General features: G+C 44.3%; 1 protein-coding gene across 1 annotated transcript in view; it reads right to left on the bottom strand.

The window, feature by feature from the left end:
- Window positions 1–4: 4 nt before the first annotated feature.
- Window positions 5–22461, bottom strand: part of YME1L1 (YME1 like 1 ATPase) — a 94797-nt gene continuing 72340 nt past the window's right edge. The window contains exons 12-19 of the mRNA XM_068126066.2: window positions 21140–21202; window positions 19105–19217; window positions 15884–16039; window positions 15570–15721; window positions 6273–6399; window positions 1201–1274; window positions 955–1041; window positions 5–569 (exon numbers count right to left, since the gene is read on the bottom strand). Of these exons, the coding sequence (XP_067982167.1) occupies window positions 354–569; window positions 955–1041; window positions 1201–1274; window positions 6273–6399; window positions 15570–15721; window positions 15884–16039; window positions 19105–19217; window positions 21140–21202 (988 nt within the window). The 3' untranslated portion in view covers window positions 5–353. The remainder of the gene's footprint in view (window positions 570–954; window positions 1042–1200; window positions 1275–6272; window positions 6400–15569; window positions 15722–15883; window positions 16040–19104; window positions 19218–21139; window positions 21203–22461) is intronic.

The raw sequence follows: 22461 nt of genomic DNA on the forward strand, positions 1-22461 counted from the left end.
CATGGATGCTGTACATGTATTTTATTACCAATTGCAAATCGAGGTGAAGGTATCGGTTTTGTTGACTTATTTTACATTGGGGGTGCTAATTGATTCTTCTGCAGATTGATGTGTCCAGCCAATCAGTGTTTGCCATTTTTCTTTGAAGCAATCGGATCCTCTCAAACTTGACCTCCTCACCGTTTCATGTCTGGTCTAAGTAATGAGCTGTCGACTATCCAGCTGGTTTATTTGCTGCAATGCCGTGACTATCCTAAAACGTATCCATGTTTAAAGCAAATACAGTCAGCTGCTGACAACATTAAGTGGTTGCGTAAAACTAATCATGTGCTGAAAAGTCTCAGGAATGGCTCTCAGAGGCCTTCGGGAAGGTGGGAGGTCACGGGGGAGATTATTTTAGCTTTGGTGATGGGGGCATGCTCCAGAAACCGATCTTCGAGAGCCTTTCCTTCGAAGATCAAGCGGATTTCTTGTACGTTCAGAGTCTCGTACTGCAGCAGTGCTTCCGCCAATAGCTTGTGCTCCCGCGCGTGCGTCTTCAGGATAGTCCGGGCCCTCTCAGAAGATTCCTGAAGAAGGGCACAGCATCTACCAGCTAAGTTCACTTTCCTTTTAAATGGTCAAACACTCGCATGACAAACATACGTGTTCGCGTGCTTCATCAAAATCATTATATCCGAAAGTCCATGGAGGGTAATTTAGTTTCGGAATTGTGAAATTCAATTATTTTGCTTTTAACGGTTAAACGACATGTGCACATATGAATGAATTTACAGCCAAGTGTATAAAGCAACTTCCACATGTTCCAGATGCAAGAAACGTCTCATCTTTCAAAGTTGGTGAGATGAAGGTGATTCGCTGGAAAACAATGATGAACAGAAATGACAAAGGTCGTGATATGAAGCAAAGGCTTGCCAACTCCAAAAGCCAGGAGCAAGGTGAGGTGCTACATACCCAAAGCAAAGCCCTCACTTCCTGTTCAATGATGGCCTGGGTTTCTGGACTCAGCTTTTCGCCATCTCCATAAGACATCATTCCGAGCTGTTCACAAAAAAGTGCATCACGTTATCTTGCATTACCCGTCAGATCAAAAGCGAGCCAGCAGGTTACAGGAAGGGGCTGGACATCAGGAAACAACTCTAGTGTAACTACAGACTCGAAGACTTTCAAAAAGAGAGAAAAGGAAGCTTTCATTCCAACCTTGATGCTCATGCCACATCTCGTCACCATCATTCTGGCAATCTTGGTGGCACTTTCAAAATCGCTTGAAGCACCTGGTAGAACAAACAGTCAGAGTTTTCCAAAATTGTGGGAATTTCAATACAGGGGAATAGATCATGTGGTATTGGAACATAAAACTGTTTAGATAAACGAAATATCAAAAGGGCTTCTTCTGTCCGCAATAGAAAACAACAGAAGATGACGGTGATCACGATACACCGGACCTGTGCCGATTGGATGTTTAGTCCATAAGCAACCATCTACTGGGGTTTTGTTCAAGTGTGTTAATGTACTTTATGAAGTATACGTAACCTCGACATCAACGACGACATGGTTTTTCAGAGCAACCGTGTTTGAATTCATCACCTTGATAAAAACAAGTTATTTCCTTACAACACACTCCAGAATTGAAAAAAATTATTTTTCCCCTTTTTAACATTTTGCCTGTCTGTCGACAGTGTCCAGATGTAAATCGATCCTCTGATTTCCATGTGTGGAGTTAGCATGTGCAGGTGGACAGGTGGCCCAAGTTTTGCACACGCGCCTCTAAGCCGTCGATCCCGAGTCCCGATCCACATAAAAACTCGGTTTCACAGGCAGGGTGATTCATCAGTGTGCACCATCCCTCGGATGGACGTTAAACTGGGCGGCCCATCTGCCGACACTAGTTGGCGGACGTTAAAGATCCCAAGGTGTCCTTCATGACAAGTCAGCGAGTTATTGCCAGCAGCCTGAACAAATTACAAGTTCCTGCCCTAACTAGTGCTGGGAGAGGGGTGGCAAACATCTCTCTAGACATCTGAACATCATCATGAGAAACATTTCTCAAACATCAAGACATCTATCTGGCCATTCTCAGAAGGCCTCCTCAGCGTCGACGAGTCTGGCATTTCATTCAGGCCAACTGGCATGGTCTTCAAGCAGCCATCAATCATCCGGACTGGTCTCCCATCTCTACCGTCTCCGACATAAACTCTTCCTGGGAATCCTTCCAAAGTAAATTGCTCTCTCTCATATACAGATTTATCCCATCTCATCTTCAGTTGTCATACCCTTCCTCCCGTCCATGGTACACGGAATCTTGTGGTGAGGCAGTTGCCCTGAAACAAATTGCCTTCGCCCCCTGGAAGGCAAATCCAACAGAAGGCAATCTCATTTCCTTTCAGAAAGCCTGGAACAAGTGTGTGTCTACCCTCAGGAGAGCCAGGAAACTATCTCCACTCTCAAGACTGAACTCTCAAACCTGTCTCCCTCTTCCAAATCCTGGTGGTGTCTGGTCAAATCTGTTTCTGGTGTTTGTTCCCCCTCCATCCCCTCCCTCACCTCAAACGGCCACACAGCTGACTACGCACGTGAAAAAGCTGAATGCCTCAACTCCATGTTTGCCTCAAAATCTTGTGTCCCAAACCCATCTCTCTGTTCCCACCGTACCCAGTCAAACCCAGCTGCTCCTGGACTCTGTGTCCTTCTCTCCTGACAAGGTGGAAAAGTTTTTGTCAAACCTCGACTCTGTTTCTGCAAATGGACCAGACGGCATCATCCCACCGGTCCTAAAATCCTGCTCTGCCGCTCTTTCACACCCTCTCCTCTCTCTGTTCTCTTCATCCTCTCTTTTGCTCAAGGTCATCTGACATCAGCTTGCAAATCAGCCAACATTACTGCTTTACACAAAAAAGATGCAAAAACGGACCCTTGCAATGACAGACCAATCAGCCTGCTCCCAATTATCAGCAAAGTCATGGAATCCATCATTGCTTCGGATATCAAATCCTTCCTCTTCTTCAATCATCGTTTTTGCACCTTTTGCACGCTTGATCTCTGATCATCAATTTGGTTTCAGAGCAGGTCACTCCACTCTGGACATGCTGCTTCTGCTGTCTCAACAATGGATGGAGGTCCTCAATGGCAAACAGGAAATCAGAGCTGTCTCCCTTGACATATCATGTGCCTTCGATACGGTCTGGCATCCCGCTCTGCTCACCAAACTCTCCTCCTATGGTATCCATGGAAATCTCCACGCATGGCTTGCAGACTTCCTCTCTGGTCGTAGTCAACGTGTGGCCCCGAATGGGTTTCTCTCATCTCCCCTTCCTGTTCAGGCTGGAGTTCCCCAAGGTAGTGTTCTGGGCCCTGTGCTTTTTCTGGTCTTCATCAATGATCTTTCCGACTCTCTGGAAAATCCTCTCGATCTCTTTGCTGATGACTCCACTCTCTGCCGCGCCATACCTCACCCCTCAGATTGGCAGTCACTCTGTGCAGACCTTGACAAAATCAAAGACTGGTAAAACAAGTGGAACATGTCTTTCAATCCTGACAAATCTCACACTCTCACCGTCTCTCTCCAAAAAGACCGATTGGACAACCCTCCCATCTACCTTCTGAACAATCCTCTCCAAGAAGTTCTGTCACTCAAGCTTTTGGACCTCACTATCTGCCATGATCTTTCCTCGGAAAACCACATTTCTAATCTGGCCTCCAAAGCCAGTCGCCGACTGGGCATCCTCCGTCATGCGAAGTCCTTTCTTGACACACCTGAGCTCCTCACCACATACAAGGCTTTCATCCACAGCTCAATGGAATACTGCTCCCTCTGGGCTGGTGCTCCTGCCTCACACCTGGCTCGGCTTCACGCTGTTGAAACCAAAGCTTTCAGAATCATTGGAATCTCCCGCGATGAAGCTGATTGTGAGGGCCTTTCACTCACTCACCGCAGGCAGGTTGGTGGTCTTTGTCTTCTGCAAACTCCTCTCCGGCCTAGCTCCCTGTCTGTGCTCTGTCCCTCAAATATTCCTACAGGTCGCATAAGATCTGCCTGCAACTCTCTTATGGTTAAACTGCCAAAATCAAGACTCTCTATTCACCTCCACCCTTTCATTCCTCTTTTCTCCCGCCTCTGCAACAAACTCCCTCACTCTCTTCAATCCCACTCCTTCCTCTGGGTATTTAAAACAGCTGTTCACAAACATCTCTTATCCCCATCCAAAACCTTGATCTTTTCTACCCCCACTAATTCACCCCAGATCCACCTTGTTTGAAATTCCAACTTCTTTCCTGGAAGTCTTGGCAGTGTCCATGTGTTTTATACCTCTCCCACCCCTAACCCCCTTCCCATGCCTCCCCCCCCCCCCCCCCCAAGCCCTCTCCCTCCCACATATCTCCCGATCTACTGTTGTACTCCCTGTTCTCTGCTGTTGTACTTGTGTGCTTCCCTCTCTCTCCCCATCTTGTCTCCTGCTCCCTTTATCATAGGTTTTATGTGTCAGTTTGTTTTTATGCGATTTAATGTTAGCTCTTACACGAGCCTCGATCTTGTATACAAAAAAAATTAAAACACCCAGCGTGACACCTCACCCGGAAACTGCTTTGGCAGAACCAACGCTCTGTAACAGAATATGGTACATCGGATCGGAGTTGGCGTGTGCATGCATGCGCTTGTTTTAGCGCTTAGCTACAAGTGCGACAATAACGCAGATCATTCAGAAGACAGGAAGGTACTGCCTCACGGATGAGGTCACACGCATGCATCACCTCTTTTTATGTTTCAGTGCCCTGACGTGACTGTTGACATCTGGTTTTCTGTCGTTTCCAAACTGTCTCTGTCTCTCTCGAGGCAATTAACGGAGGTGATGTCTTTTTTCGGCTGCACGACCTTTGTTTATCTGTACACATTTAAGTTGATAAATGGAAATACAGTGTAAAGACAAGGGGACTTTTTGCTAAATGCGATCTTGTTGGTAATGAGGCCGCATGCACTCGGCAGTTAAAGCATAGATCGGCCACACAGTCGTAGGTGTGACGACACCGTGCAGATCACGTCATCACAGACGCTAACACTGCCCCAAACGCACCAATTGTAATCGTATCTTATGACCGCCACGTAGAGAAGGCCGAAACACAACCACTTGACAGCGTCACTCAGATAAATTTTAACATTCACGTTTCAAATAGGTGAACTCAAGTTTCACAAATCGAATATAACACTATTTGTATCAGATTAAAATGCAATTAAAGATTACACAAATCGAATAAAACACTTTGTATAATAATATAATATATAACCACATTTAGAGGCCATTTTTCCCCGCAAAGCGGGGGTTGGCCTTTTTCGGGGACCGTGGTTGTTGTTGTTTTTCGGTCCCCTTTTTGAAGCAATGTTTTACAGCCGGATGCCCTTCCTGCCGCCAACCCTGTTTGTCGCCTTTTTTACGACAAGCAGGGAATTACCAGTGAACTGGTACTCAATTAGCCGACCTCGGAAGGATGACAGGCTGAGTCAACCCCCTGGCGTTAATTCAGCGATCGACCGGGATTCGAACCCAGGATCCTGGGATCCTAAGCTGGCACCCTAGCCACTAGCCCAACACCAGGCTATATGTATACGGTTTCGGCTATATGTATATGTTTGTATATAGAATGTATATGGGTCATGAACATACAGCAGCGACGAAGGCTGGAAATGCGAATGGTTCGGTGGATGTGTGGAGTGTCGTTGAGAGAGAGGAAGACAAATGATGAATTGCGAAAGATGATGGGAATAGAGCCTGTGATGGATGCTGTGAAGAGAAACAGGTTGAGATGGTTTGGTCATGTGTTGAGGAAGGATGAAAGTGACTGGTTGAGAAGAGTGATGGAAATGAATGTAGAAGGAAGTAGAGGACGGGGAAGACCGAGAAAGACTTGGCTAAAGATGGTGGAAGAAGAAATGCGGGCAAGGGGGTTAACAAGGGGAGATGCAGAAAATAGGGCAAAATGGAGAAGATTGTCATGGGGACCGCAAGGCTAACCCCCGCTCTAGCAGGGAAAATGGCCTTAAAATGTCTGTTGTTGTTGTATCATATTAAAATGCAATTACACAAATCGAATATAACACTTTCTATCACATCAAAATCCAATTACATAAATCGAATATAACACTATTTGTATCATATTAAAATGCAATAACACAAATCTCAGAAAACAACTCTGACATTACAAAAACAATGCGATCTGTGGAAAAGTTCAACATTCGCACACTTGCAACATGCTCTATGAAGGTGGATGTGGTCACACACCTGTGGTAACGTTTTCTGGACCAAAAATGAGCTCCTCGGCCACACGACCACCCATGCTGACGTCCATTTGAGCCAATAGCTGTGCTTTCGTTTCGCTCCAACGGTCATTCTCCGGCAACAGCGAAACCTTGTCCCAAAAAGTAGTGTTAGGTGAGTTAGCTAATAAAACAGCAGGATGATCAAAATGGTAAACGTCCGATTCAACCCAAAATATCGACACAGATTTCCTCCATCGGAACCCCTCCTGAAGGTATTGGGTTGATTTGTTAAGGCTGCTACAACTTTGATGGCAACGCACATTCATCACGTCCGGTCGGAGGCAGCATCCGTGCATAAACCGTATATCCCTTACAGTCCTGGTTTAGCCCCTCAGACCAACTACTTTTTGAGCAAGGGGAAATACGACGAAACAATGGGGACAAAAATCAGCCTTTTGGGTTTTTTTGGAGAAGGTGTGCTGATCTGAAGAAAGGCAACAACACAACTAGTGCCAATAAGCCAAGGGACACCAAAATGATTGAAAACTGGAATCGGCGATAGTGTGTCGTATGGCAACCGCAAAAGCACGCGGTAAAAACGATAATGTCGCGTGAAATCAGAAACATCCATATGGTAAAAACGATGACGCGTCAAATCAGAAACATCCGTATGGTAAAAACGATAATGACGCATCAAATCAGAAGCATCCGTACGGTAAAAACGATAATGATGCGTCAAATCAGAAACATACATATGGTAAAAACGACAATGACTCGTCAAATCAGAAACATCCATACGGTAAAAACGACAATGACTCGTCAAATCAGAAACATCCGTACGGTAAAAACGATAATGACGCGTCAAATCAGAAACATCCATATGGTAAAAACGATAATGACGCGTCAAATCAGAAACATCCGTACGGTAAAAACGATAATGACGCGTGAAATCAGAAACATCCATATGGTAAAAACGATAATGACGCGTCAAATCAGAAACATACATATGGTAAAAACGATAATGACGCGACAAATCAGAAACATACATATGGTAAAAACGATAATGTCGCGTGAAATCAGAAACATCCATATTAGTCAGGTTCACGATGTAATTTCGTTGGAATTTTTTGGGGGATTTGGAAAACTATATATTTTTGGAAACTATATTGTATAGTCAGTCAGAAAACCAATGTTGCTATTTGCACAGACTCCTGTATGGCGGCCATCTTTGATTTTCAAAATTGCCGCCGTACAACTAATTTTTCTCAATATCTCAGCTTCTAAATAACATAGAGCTTTGATTCTAACGGCTAAACATACATTTTCAAAGGCCCCGAATCCAATGGTAACAAGTTCGATAAGCTCGACATGACCATAGAGCTCCTATGTGGCGGCCATCTTGGATTTTTCAAACTGGCCGCCTTAAACTTGATGTTTCTCAATATCTCAGCTTCTAAACAACATAAAGCTTTGATTCTAACGGCTAAACATACATTTTCAAGGGCCCCGAATCCAATGGTAACAAGTTTGATAAGCTAGACATGACCATAGAGCTCCTATGTGGCGGCCATCTTGGATCTTTCAAACTGGCCGCCGTAAAACTGATGTAACTCACCTTCTAAAGAGCACAGAGCTTTGATTCATTATTGAGTAAAGTCATCATCATCCTCATCATCGCTTTCGTTCATCACATCTTGAGAGTCCTCATCATTTTGGCACTGGATGTCACACTGACAAAGGTCTGTCTGTACAAGCCAAGTTGTTTGTTCTGCAGGAACATCTAGATTAAGAACAGTCTGTTTTGCACTGACATCTAACCATTTGAATGATGGCCTTGGGGGCTGGAGGCTCCTCAGTTGTGGTTGGTTTCACTTGTCCATCCGTGTCTTTGTAAAAGCCGTTTTGCAGGGGATTCAGCTGAGGATCCTGTTGAGCAATGCTTGCCTGACCCCACACTCTGGCTTGGATATGGACTCTAAGGATGTGCTGCTTGAGAGCTCCAAGAGTAGGAGGAAGCCTGTCACTTTCTGCCATGTGTTTGCAAATGAGATACCATCGTAGTTCGGGGATGCTGTTGATGCGGATGCCATTTGGAGAGTAAGCAGCGCATACAAAGTTAGCTAGTGTGGACAACATGTCCTCCGTCACTTCAGTTGCATCTGAAAGCATTCGCACGGTGTCTATGACATCTTCACTTGCTTTGAGGTAGACATGCAGCCAGGTTGCTTTGCCTATTCGAGAGAACCTCCCAGTGTTGTCTGCCCCTGTGAAAGCATGAAAGGCTGGCAATGCCTTTGCTCTTTCGACCCCTAGAGCTGTCCACAGTGGCTCTATTTGAAGTATTCCAGAGGCCATGGAAATGGATGTATTCCTCAGCAGTAGGTCATAGTTTGCTATGACTAGTACCAGGACATCTGTGTCGGGAGAGAAGAACACCAACTGCGCATCATGTGGGTTTCGCTGGGATGCCAGCACGGCCTGGTGGATCAACAGGGTGTCAGCTTCTTCATGGTTGTTGTCCTCGAAGAGCAGGTCACTGTTGCTCCTAGTACGCCCTGAAGCAGACGTGATGATCAACTTGGATGAGTGACTGTTGTATTCTAGAGTTTTCGCTGCCAGATAGTCAGTCAGATCAGCCTTTGTTTTGTCATGAGAAAGGAATCTGCTCATTGGGATGTGTTTGATGTTGGTGTCATCTCTGACTTGATACTGTACTGCATCCTTTCCTTGCCTTCTTTTAGCCCTGGTAGCACTCTTCAGAGAATCGTTTTTGTACGTGTCAAAGACCAGTATGATCTCATCACAATCTTTTGTTAGAGACACGAGTCTGTCATTGAAGCATTCACCCAGATCGTTGACTTTCACTACAGTGGCTGGTTTCTTTGTCAGCTTATGCACAAGTACCATCCCATCCACCAGTGCAATCTTCCGACTTGGAGGTTTACTAGATGTGGATGCCATTGTTCTTGTGTCCATTGGATCTTCTTGTAGAACACTTGCAGCTGGTGTCTGCTGCTGATCTTCGGGGTGAATTTCTGCTCTTGCTAACTTGTCGAGGAGATGAATTAACTTCGACTTGTCAGTGCATGGAAGAATTGTCCCATCTGGAGCGAACAGTGCTCCTGGTGTCACAGTGAACTCGTAATTTCCGATGGCATATTTCTGGTTGACGTCTCTGTTTGACTTGGCAAGGACCATGAGCCTTCCGTACAGTTCCTTAGTCTCCTTCAGATCCACAGTCCTGTCTCTGAGTTTCACTGTGGTTCTCTTGTTCCCAGACGTGAACATCTTGTTGTTCTCCTTCTTGACTGGTGCCCAGAGGCTAACATCTCCATTGATACGCTCCGACACGTAGTCTTCATCCAACTTCTGACCAGTGACATCAATGTTCAAGATCTGTGGTACATACTCGTCTGGGATGTAAGCATTCGTTATCACATTGTGCAGCTTGTCACCTTCAGTGTCAAATGGATTCCCGTGACTCAGTATCGCAGCCTTGATCTTGTTGATTGCTTCATGCTCCCTCTTGACTGCACTTGGACCAAGGTCATGATGTTCTGTGATCTTGTCACCTTCCAGGCCAAACTGACTCTTGAAGTCTTTTGACAGACGTGATAATTCTGGTGTAACCATGAAGAATCTCTGTCTAGCATTGGCAATGTTAGAGATGAATTTAGAAGCTCTATTTAGAAGATGAGATCCTGAGAAACATCAATTTTATGGCGGCCAGTTTGAAAAATCCAAGATGGCCGCCACATAGGAGCTCTATGGTCATGTCTAGCTTATCGAACTTGTTACCATTGGATTCGGGGCCCTTGAAAATGTATGTTTAGCCGTTAGAATCAAAGCTCTATGTTATTCAGAAGCTGAGATATTGAGAAAAATTAGTTCTACGGCAGCAATTTTGAAAATCCAAGATGGCCGCCATACAGGAGTCTGTGCAAATAGCAACATTGGTTATCTGACTGACTATACAATATAGTTTCCAAAAATATATAGTTTTCCAAATCCCACAAAAAATCCAACGAAACCTTAAATCTGGACATACTGAACCTGACTATATGGTAAAAACGATAATGATGTGTCAAATCAAACAACCGTACGGTAAAAACGATAATGACATGTCAAATCAGAAACATACATACGGTAAAAACGATAATGACGTGTCAAATCAGAAACATCCGAACGGTAAAAACGACAATGACTCGTCAAATCAGAAACATCCGTATGGTAAAAACGATAATGACGTGTCAAATCAGAAACATCCGTATGGTAAAAACGATAATGACACGTCAAATCAGAAACATCCGTAAGGTAAAAACGACAATGACGTGTCAAATCAGAAACATCCGTATGGTAAAAACGATAATGACGTGTCAAATCAGAAACATCCGTATGGTAAAAACGATAATGACGCGTCAAATCAGAAACATCCGTGTTGGGCTAGCGGCTAGGGTGCTGGCTTAGGATCCTAGGATCCTGGGTTTGAATCCCGGTCGATTGCTGAATTAACGCCAGGGGGGTTGAATCAGCCTGTCATCCTTCCGAGGTCGGCTAATTGAGTATCAGTTCACTGGTAATTCCCTGTTTGTCGTTAAAGGCGGCAAAAAGGGTTGGCGTCAGGAAGGGCATCCGGCCATAAAACATTGCTTCAAAAAGGGGACCAAAAAACAACAACAACCACGGTTCCCGAAAAAGGCCAACCCCCGCTTTGCGGGGAAAAATGGCCTCTAAAGGTGGTTAAATCAGAAACATCTGTATGGTAAAAACGATAATGACGCATCAAATCAAACAACCGTACGGTAAAAATCGGGAATGATGGGTCAAATCAGAAACATCCATACAGTAAAAATGATAATGTGTGAAATCAGAAACATCCGTACGGTAAAAACGATAATGACGCGTCAAATCAGAAACATACATACGGTAAAAACGATAATGACGCGTCAAATCAGAAACATCCTTACTGTAAAAACGATAATGACTCGTCAAATCAGAAACATCCGTATGGTAAAAACGATAATGACGGGTCAAATCAGAAACATCCGTATGGTAAAAACAACAATGACGCGTCAAATCCGAAACATCCGTATGGTAAAAACGATAATGACGTGTCAAATCAAACAACCGTACGGTAAAAATCGGGAATGATGGGTCAAATCAGAAACATCCTTACGGTAAAAACGATAATGACGCGTCAAATCAGAAACATCTGTACGGTAAAAACGATAATGATGGTAAAAACGATAATGACGCGTCAAATCAGAAACATCTGTACGGTAAAAACGATAATGATGGTAAAAACGATAATGACGCGTCAAATCAGAAACATCCGTATGGTAAAAACGATAATGACACGTCAAATCAAACAACCATACGGTAAAAATCGGGAATGATGGGTGAAATCAGAAACATCCGTAGTACGGATTCCGTACGGTAAAAACGATAACGACGCGTCAAATCAGAAACATCCTTACGGTAAAAACGATAATGATGCGTCAAATCAGAAACATCTGTACGGTAAAAACGATAATGATGGTAAAAACGATAATGACGCGTCAAATCAGAAACATCTGTACGGTAAAAACGATAATGACACGTCAAATCAGAAACATCCTCATGGTAAAAACGATAATGATGTGTGAAATCAGAAACATCCGCACTGTAAAAACGATAATGACGTGTCAAATCAGAAACATCTGTCCGGTAAAAACGATAATGACGGTAAAAACGATAATGACGCGTCAAATCAGAAACATCTGTACGGTAAAAACGATAATGACGGTAAAAACTATAATGACGCGTCAAATCAGAAACATCCGTATGGTAAAAACGATAATGACGTGTCAAATCAGAAACATACTGTTGCGGATATGGGATTTGCATTCATCCGTATCCGCTTGTAAATATTCCCCTATTTCCTCAATACTTCCCAACTATCCCCAATCCCCCATTCCCTAGTCCCTAGTCCCATTTTCTGTAAACAACACTCTGTCGACCCGACCTCCCCCTATTTCCCCCATTAAATGTCGTGCCCAGGTTCACCGCATCTCATGTAAGACAACTATAGGACATCTTGCTAGTTATTCTTAGTCTATGTCAGTTAAGGACTCGTTTCCATTAATTCTGACCCTTCGTTGCACCAGAATGTGATTGTATGGCACCGTTAGGAAGTTTAGGACCTCCCAATACCTCCCCGCAGCTCTTCCTCACAGTTCAACAACAACAACAACAACGAGCGCAGGAAGTGCGCGTCCTCACTCCGGCTTGGTTGGTAGGGGGTGTTGGGAGGGCACCAGGCCTTCCCAACGAGCCGCCATCGAACATGTGCTCGACGGGGTTACCAAATAGGGGCTCCCTGTCAGCTCCTCATCAAGGGCGGAGCCCGGTAACCCCCGCACCCAATGGAAGCGGCGGACCGGCCCCAGTGGGGCGGAGCCAACCAGCCGAGGGCGTGTCACTCCCCGCTGAGCATGCGCAGGGAGAGGGAGGGGACGTCAGATGCGAGCCGAGCTTGGAGAAAGAAAGACGTCCCCTTCGAGCGCTGTGAGACCTCCCCGCATCTTCTGGACCGTGCTTTATCCTGTCCCCGAGCCAAGGTGCACCTTGTGCTATCGACCTACCTGTCCCTTCCTGCCATCAATCCCTGTGTAAGTCAGCCTTGTTCCGTTTGTCTGTGGTCTGTCTGGGATAAGATAAGACGGTAATTAAGTGCCCATCTCTTCTGTGTCTTTACCTCACTGCCTTGTAATCTACCCCTTTTCTCCACCACTGTAATTATACCCTCCTCCGGAGGTCTTGAGAACTGTACCCCTTGCGTCGTTTCCTCTTTCCAGTCGTCGTGTCCTTTCTATCATTGATTTGGCATAGCGCGATTTGGCCAACGTCTGGGTGAATCGGGTGAGTTGGGGAAGAATCGGGGGAACTGTTAGGTCGCGGCAATACCACCGCTCGGTAAATAACATCTTTAACCGCGTCCGTAACAATACATATGGTAAAAACGACAATAACGCGTCAAATCAGAAACATCTGTACGGTAAAAACGATGACGCGTCAAATCTGAAACAGCTGTATAAAATCATTTCATCCCTGGCGAGAAACATAAAAACATTGCCTCAAACAGGGAACCATGATTGTCATGGGGCCCGCAAGGCTAACCCCCGCTCTAGCGGGAAAAATGGCCTTAAAACGATCATTCATTCCTGGTGAGAAATGTACAATTACTGGTACGTGTCAGTGAGTATTGCACATGCTTGTGAAAAGAACTTTGGGTATTTTTACCCGGAAAATCTACATATTACGTATGATTGACTATATCCATAGTTTGTATGTTTCACATTGGTTTCGGAAGCATGACGACATCTATTTATTACATATTGTTGCGGATATGAGGACTGTATTTTTTTTGATTGTGTGCTTTATTATTATTATTATTGTTTATTCTGCGCCCCCTGCCTCTGGAGCTGTGTAAAGGTGAAAGGGCATCCCATAATTAGTCCACAAGCATACACGTCAGCCAATAATAGAATACCCCTGTTCGATAGTTATATCTTATTCTGTGTTTTAGGGTAAGGCTGTGTCTCCCATTAATTGAAATACTCCATTGCACCAGTGAAAGAGAATAGATCCCCTTTCATTCCCCTCCCCAAAATCTCCATTTCCTTTCACATCCCCTTTCGTCATTGCCAAGCCTCGATTGCCAATTACATCCCCTCCAAAACCACCATTGAACATGTGCTCGGGTCAGGGAAGAGGGGCGTGCCCGCCCGTCGTCATCAAGGGCGGAGCCAGAGGGTCGCGTGACCAACCAGGGCCGAGGTGAGCACACCGATGGGCGTGTCCTGAAGGCCGGCGGCTTGATCGCCGGAGGCGCTATAAAGGCGCGCGCGCAAGAAGCGTGGAGTCGGTGGTGAGGAGTGAGTGGACCAAGAGAGAGAAAGAGTGGTTGGACCAAGAAAGAGAAAGAGTGGTTGGACCAAGAGAGAAAGAGTGGTTGGACAGGGAGACGTGCAAGAGTGTTGTTGAGTTGAGGGTTTGGACCAGACGAGTCAGACGAGTCCTGGCAAAGCAAGCGGCGGCCACAGCAGCAACAACACCCAACAGCCGCTTGGGGCCTGGACAGCGGTTTTGAGCAGGGCCGCTAAGGAACGGCGGCTGCTAAACGCGCCGATCGTGCTGCAGGACCCCCTTGGACCTTCCTCTCCCTCCAGCCATCCACCTCCTGCCTTTCCACCCTTCTTGTGTACGTGAGTTTGTTCTGTGTGTCTTGTCCCTGGGTATTTAATTAAGTCTGTATAAGCTAGTATTTGCACTGTGTCACCTGCGTCTTATGTGTTGTAAATAAACGTGACTGCTTTCTTTTTGCTTGTGTAAATAATAAATCCCATTACTCTTCTGTACGTCTTCTCGTCTTATTCCTTTTCCTCTTTGCATTCGGTCGTTTTAGAGTTTTCCAGATTGGGCAGCTGCGGTGCGATACGGCCAAAGTTCTGGGTGAATCGGGTGAGTCGGGGAACAACTGTTCGGTCGCGGAGCCTTCGCTCGGCAAACAACATCCTAAACCGCAATCAGTAACAATATTATTGTATCGTACATTTTACACCCTTCAGACTGATTAGACCCCTTGACCATTAAGTACCTTAAAACTCCTTACACCCTTTATACCCCTTTAGTACCTATAGACCCTTTGACCTCATTTAGACCCCTTATACCCTTGGAACACTTTAAGACCCCTTATACCCCTGGAACACTTTAGACGCCGTTAGACTCTTTAGAACCATTTTGCCATTTATATTTGGCATATAGCCCAACTACTATTGGAACATGAAGGAACATAATACCTTTGTACCTTGAGAACCCTTATAGATCCCTATAGATCCTTTGGACGCCTTCGACCCTGACACTATTTAGAGACCTTGGAGCCGTAGACCTGTAGACTCTCCACAGTCCACACGCACACCACACAAACATCTATAGAGTCTTAACTTGCAATATACAGACGATACTTTTTTTCAGCCAAAGATAAATTTGAATTGTTCAGAAATTGAAGCTTAATCGTCAGAAGATGTCAGAGGAAATCCTGCCTCATGTTTCTACGGTGGTGGTATCTGTTTATATTTATAGTGGAATTTCCATGGGTTCAACTAGGAAAACTAATTAAACAATCCCAGCATGTACCTTGAGGAAGAACGACTGAAACAGGCAGGTGTAAAATCACACTCTTATCCACCCGCACACATCAATCACAATTGACACTAATGACCCATATATTCCGTACAAAGGAATCAAATGACAAGTTTGTGGAACGAAGCTGCCTTACGTGGCCGAGAGTGGGACCTCGGGGCATGATGGTAGCTTTGTTGATGGGCATGGCGTGCTTGGTGTAGTACGCAACTACAGCGTGCCCACCCTCGTGGTAAGCCGTTATGATTTTGTTGTTCATGTCTATCTCTGCGCTCCGCCGCTCGGGCCCTGCACGTCGAGCATAAACAATTGACATAATTAAAATGATGAACTCTGCTAAGGAACATGCTGATGGCGGCATCAGGATCATCCAAACCAAGACCGTGACAGATTAAGTCATGAAAAACAACAATGTACAGGAATAAGAATGGACATGTCTGGGTGCCTCACCCATGAGGATCTTGTCTTTGGCAAATTCAAGGTCCACAAAGGAGACCATGCTCTTGTTGTCGATGGCTGCCTTCAATGCAGCCTGGTTCACCAGGTTCTCGAGCTCAGCTCCCGAGAAGCCCACCGTGCCACGTGCAATCACCTCGGCATTCACATCTGCACAGAGACAAATACCAGAAAGTGAGCATTGACTTAGAATTCAAAGTCCAGCACTTGCTTTCAGAATTATTCCCAAAATGACCAGCTGGGTGCCAAAGTACTTATTTACTCAAATTAAGATCATCGAGATCAAATCGAGTTAAATTATCAATGGCTATTAGTTTTTGCAATAAAATCTAAGGTTTGTCGTGTGACGTATCAGCTCGTATTCTGTGCAATTGTAGAGGTATCGTGTTTTCAGGCCATCGACATAATGCATTGCCGACTGCCACAGGGTATGTCCGGCAGGTTGTGGATAGTGGTCCAGACTCGATACACATGACCAAAAGTATGTGGATACCCGAACATCACACATCTCATTCCAATATGGAGAACATATAGAGTTGGTCCCCCCTTTGCTGCTATAACAGCCTCCACTCTTCTGGGAAGGCTTTCCACGAGATGTTGGAACATTGCTGTAGGGATTTGCTTCCATTCAGCCACAAGAGCATTAGTGAGGTCGGGCACTGATGTTAGACGATTAGGCCTGGCTCGCAGTCGGCGTTCCAATTCATCCCAAAGGTGTTCGATGGGGTTGACGTCAGGGCTCTGTGCAGGCCAGTCAAGTTCTTCCACACCGATCTCGACAAACTATTTCTGTATGGACCTCGCTTTGTGCATGGGGCATTGTCATGCTGAAACAGGAAAGGGCCTTCCCCAAACTGTTGCCATAAAGTTGGAAGCACACAATCGTCTGGAATGTCATTGTATGCTGGAGCGTTAAGATTTCCCTTCACTGGAACTAAGGGGCCTAGCCCGAACCATGAAAAACAGTCCCAGACCATGATTCCTCCTCCACCAAACTTTATAGTTGGCACTATGCATTCGGGCAGGTGGCGTTCTCCTGGCATCCGCCAAACCCAGATTCATCCGTTGAACTGCCAGATGTTGAAGCGCGATTCATCACTCCAGAGAACGCGTTTCCACTGCTCCAGAGTCCAATGGCGACGAGCTTTGCACCACTCCAGCCAACACTTGGCATTGTGCATGGTGATCTTAGGCTTGTGTGCGGCTGCTCGGCCAGGGAAACCCATTTCATGAAGCTCCCGACGAACAGTTGTTGTGCCGACGTTGCTTCCAGAAGCAGTTTGGAACTCGGTAGTGAGTGATGCAACCGAGGGCTGACAATTTTTACGCGCTACGTGCTTCAGCACTCGGTGGTCCCGTTCTGTGAGCTTGTGCGGCCTACCACTTCGCGGCTGAGCTGTTGTTGCTCCTACATGTTTCCACTTCACAATTACAGCACTTGCCGTTGACCGGAGCAGCTCTAGCATGGCAGAAATTTAACGAACTGACTTGTTGGAAAGGTGGCATCCAATGACGGTGCAATGTTGAAAGTCACTGAGCTCTTCAGTACGGCCCATTCTACTGCCAATGTTTGTCTATGGAGATTGCATGGCTGTGTGCTTGATTATATGTACCTGTCAGCAATGGGTGTGGCTGAAATAGCCGAATACACTAATTAGAAGGGGTGTCCGCATACTTTTTGTCATGAAGTGCATTTATGAGATTACCTGTTATATAAGCAAGGCAATCTGATTAATAGGCAGGTACACAAAATTCAGCAGTAATGATATTAGGAAGTGTTGGATGCAAGTACCACGGCAGCTTATTCAAAAATAGGGGCAATACCCCTCGGCGCTCACCTGTTAGAATAAAGCTGCATACTATACACCGACTAAAGGTATTTTAAACAGTATCACGGTATTTTAAACCAGTTTCAATGGTTGCTAGAAGACAGGGCAGCATGTAAAATCACACCAACGTAATCATAACTTCAAACAGTTTTGGTGGGCAACCCCTCCACCCTTTATACCTCCTCAGACCCAAATTTTTCTTAATGCCGTGAACAAACTTCAGTACATCACAGGTGGTGAAGGTTGTGGTTAATTTTCATTGAAATTGTGTGTAGTTTCAGAGCAAAAAGCAAATTCCTATTTAAGAGGTTGGGGGGGGGGGGGTTGGTCACCTTAGATCACCTGGATTCACTTTGACCCCCGGTAGATCCCTTAGACCCTGATATTTTTTTACATTCTGTTAACAAACTTTAGTCACAACATACCAAATATCATTTGTGCCAAGTTTCGTCACAATCCCATCAGCGGTGTCGGAGAAGAAGTTGCAAGTGTCTACGGACGGACGACGCGCCATCGCATAAGCTCCCCGGAACTACGTTCCAGGTGAGCTAAAAATGGTCACTGCCTCCTACAATGGCACCGAGACATGGTGAGCCTAGAGACCCATCCATCTAACAATTAAATATGAGCAGGTGGAGATGAGAATAACTTTGTTAGCGCGAGTGAGACAATCGTACTAAAATATGCAATTTGGTGTCGACCTGTCTGAGCGTGATACATTCGGTCGTTACTTTCTCAATCTCAAGTAAACTTGACAGGAAGACCAAGATTCACATGGTAGCAACTTCATTTTCCCCCCTCCCTTAGGGGGTTGGCCAGTTTGGGCGAAATCCGTGTTGAGGTGTATATCTGTGTTAAGATAGCTAATCATGGCATTTTTCCAAGGCCTCTTCTAATAACAACATTAATGACAATAGCATAATATTAATGTTATTACAGAACAATATGAATACCAATAATATCACATCTCCCCCAAGGGTTTTTGTTCTCTGGGCACTTTTGTTAAAGTGTATAAATAGTGTCATGTCGTCGGGGATTAAGATCCCCGAGCTGACGGATAGCCGAGACGAGCTTTAACTCCGAGGCATACTTTGAACCTCACTCCGCCAAGGTTCGGAGTGAGGGGACACTATTTCTTGGAAATTGTTCCATTTTTACACGTTTGTTGTTTTGCCGATCATTGAAATGTATTTTTTTTGCTGTTAAATGTACCAAAGTGCTCTTTAGTCTCTATGACATGAATGGTCACTTTAATTTGTGAATTGAACAATTTGTTTGTACCATATCTGTGACAAGTATGCACAGGAATGTACGATATCTACAATGGAAAGAAAAAAAAATACAAAAGAGGAAATGACTGATGAAACTTAGATGGTTGTTCCTTACCTGGATCCACCTTTATTTTGGAGATGTACAGCTGGAGGATTTCCAGGCGGCCCTTGACGTCTGGCCGAGGAACTGTCACTTGCATGTCAAAACGGCCAGGACGAATCAAAGCACTGGAGAAGGTGAAAGGCACATGAACAAGCCATTTGATCGGTGTTTACCGTTGAACTTTGGGTATTTTTACCTGGATAATTGTTTTGTTTTTTTCAACCAAGCAGACTTTTGATAAACATATCAGAAATTTGGTTTCCATGTAAGGGTACAATACTGCCAGGAAGTTGGTGCCAAAAGTTGCTGCACTTGCTAAAGTGACTTATTTTAAAAGTGTGAAGAAAATTTGTGAAACATTCCTTTGTAAACATGAAAATTGGATAAGATACACAGAATGCGTCTCAAAGTTTGCAGAGGACACGAAAAGGACAAGTCAAAACCTGCCATGATTTTATCAAAATGTGCCATATGTACACACAGTTCCATCGTAGTGAGTAGCAAGCAACTCGCTTGGCCAGCACGTGTCGCATAGGTCTACGGATACGCGGTTTGCGACTACATTACTGTACTTTGTTGTCGACAATTCAATGTAAAATATGCTTCATCATTTGAAGCCAATTTCAAAAGTGGATAATGTGTTCAAATTAAATGTGTCCCAAAATCTGTAAGCTTGGTTAAAGCAGGGCGTGTTGCATTGTCTGTCCATACCGCTAACAAGGTAATGTTGAAAGCTAAAACGAGTGAAAGTCCTGCACCAGCATATGAAGACAGCGATGCAGAGGCTGGAGATTGGAATGAATAAAAATATCAAATGTTCCAGGAGACCATTAATTTAATAATCTCTGCATTCAATGAGCTAGTGATTTGATGTGCTTTACTGTACTTCCCCATTGTATGCTTCAATCTGGATTTTCATTGGTTCCGTACTGTGATTGCTAAATTGGTTCTGCTAAATTGGTTCCATACAATGATAAATTGATTCCGTACAATGCTAAATTGGTTCCGTACAATGATAAATTGATTCCGTACAATGCTAAATTAGTTCCGTACAATGCTAAATTGGTTCAGAAAAATGCTAAATTGGTTCCGTACAATGCTAAATTGGTTCCGTACAATGCTAAATTGGTTCCGTACAATGCTAAATTGGTTCCGTACAATGCTAAATTGGTTCCGTACAATGCTAAATTGGTTCCGTACAATGCTAAATTGGTTCCGTACAATGCTAAATTGGTTCCGTACAATGCTAAATTGGTTCCGTACAATGCTAAATTGGTTCCGTACAATGATAAATTGGTTCCGTACAATGATAAATTGGTTCCGTACAATGATAAATTGATTCCGTACAATGCTAATTTAGTTCCGTACAATGCTAAATTGCTTCCGTATGATCGACACCAGGTTCGTAAACCTGAGTTTATAATAAAGTAGGTCTTGATGCCCATTTTTGAACAATTCTGGATACATTGCAGTTTTTTTTTTTTCTCCCTATGTAAACGTTCGTTGGGGTTTCACATGGTTAACATTGGTGAAATCGTCATGTGTCTTTTGTCCACTCCGTGGAATGCAAACACACAAACATGAACTCAGTGCGAAAATTTCATCTTCTACAGTATTTAGCTCAATGAGAGTCCCCTGGTGCTTCAGTATTGAGTCATGGCCATTTCTTAGTTGTCACGTATAGGATACCGAGGATGAAAAAGGTGCATCGACAAATTCCGAACACACTGGGGGAGGGGTGTTGGGTTGTTTTCTTTCCTAACATTTATCTAATGCTCAAAGATGAGCAAATGCACCATGATTGGTATTGGTGAACAGGAAACACTCCACATACTCTCCCAACCCCACGTATACCCCTCATTTTAGATCGTACACAAAATAGGGAGAAAGTACATCCTGACTGGTTCCTGTGTCACATTAATGGCAAAATGAAACTTGGCCTTTTTTAGATTTACATATGACCTCAATTTTATTCAATTAAAAGAAAAAATGACAAACAATTCAAAATGAACATCTGCACAATCACAAGGGGACCCAAAATGCTTACTTGTCCAGTGCTTCGGGGAAATTAGTCGCTCCGATGACGATGACATCTTCATTGGGTTTGAACCTGGAGAAGAACAAAAAATAAAACGCAACAACTTGAGCTCAAACAAATGCAGTGTGGTGACAAATACCTCATTTCCATGCAAACGAACTACAAACGAAACGATGTCACACAAACTACCTTGTTCCCGTGCACAAACTACCTTGTTCCCGTGCACAAACTACCTTGTTCCCGTGCACAAACTACCTTGTTCCCGTGCACAAACTACCTTGTTCCCGTGCACAAACTACCTTGTTCCCGTGCACAAAATACCTTTTTCCATTCACCACTAAATCTTGGTTGAAAACCGAGCTGCCCTGATACTGTGTTTCCATGTAATTTAACCATCCCGGTTTGGGCATCATAGTAAGCTCGGTCTCATTTCATCCGGACCCTTTACCCAAGTGTGCGGACATGCACTGGGATGAGGGGACAATCGGTTGACGAGTGGGGGTGCACACGGAGTCAAACCCAAAATAAAGACACCGTTGTTTGGCCTGGCATGCTGCTTCAAACTGATTTTTTAAATTCTATACTGTATTGACATTTTGGAGTAATGGAAGGCAACCAGGGGGCTGCGATGCATCCAACTGCAGCTCCCTGGTTTTAAACCTTACCGCCGTGTATGGTCACTTTGAATGCTTTACATAAAATATTGCCAATCACAGAAATCACAAGTAAGTAGTATGCTTAAAACTTGAAATGCTTTTCCTTTTGTATTGACATGTTCAATCCCCTCTTACATTCATGAAAGAGAACACAAACACAAACATTTTGTTTTCTGAAAACCAATGAAAATCATTAATCACGGACTGATTTGAAAGTTTTTTAAATTTTCTTTGGTGTCGATTTTCTGAAAGCTCCAAGGTGTCGATTTTTGCCAGTGATGTCACAAAGAACCCACCTTGATCCAAATGGCGGTTTACATGGAGATCCCTGTATTTTGAGATCAAATTCCGACATCGATTCCATCAACTGTGAAGGTTCTCAGTATGTTGAAACTGATCAAGTGGGAATTTGAAGAAACTACGGGAGACAAAATTATTGATGAAAACGCTTCCGGGGGGAATTATGGAGCCATAAACTGTAGTTTTGAGCCTTATGCGAGCGATTCAAAAAAACATGGCGACAATGGAGGAGTTAGTGAAGATGAAAACGTCGGTCGCATGTTCACGACAGATTGGTAGGTTTTATTTTCCATTTGATTGACGGTTTATCAGGGATTTTGTATTAATGATACATCAGTTCTATTATTCCATCAGAAATACCTGTCATTGCCGGAC

The sequence above is a fragment of the Myxine glutinosa genome, chromosome 10, assembly GCF_964187855.1.
Source record: "Myxine glutinosa chromosome 10, kmMyxGlut1.1, whole genome shotgun sequence".
Lineage (NCBI taxonomy): Eukaryota > Metazoa > Chordata > Myxini > Myxiniformes > Myxinidae > Myxine > Myxine glutinosa.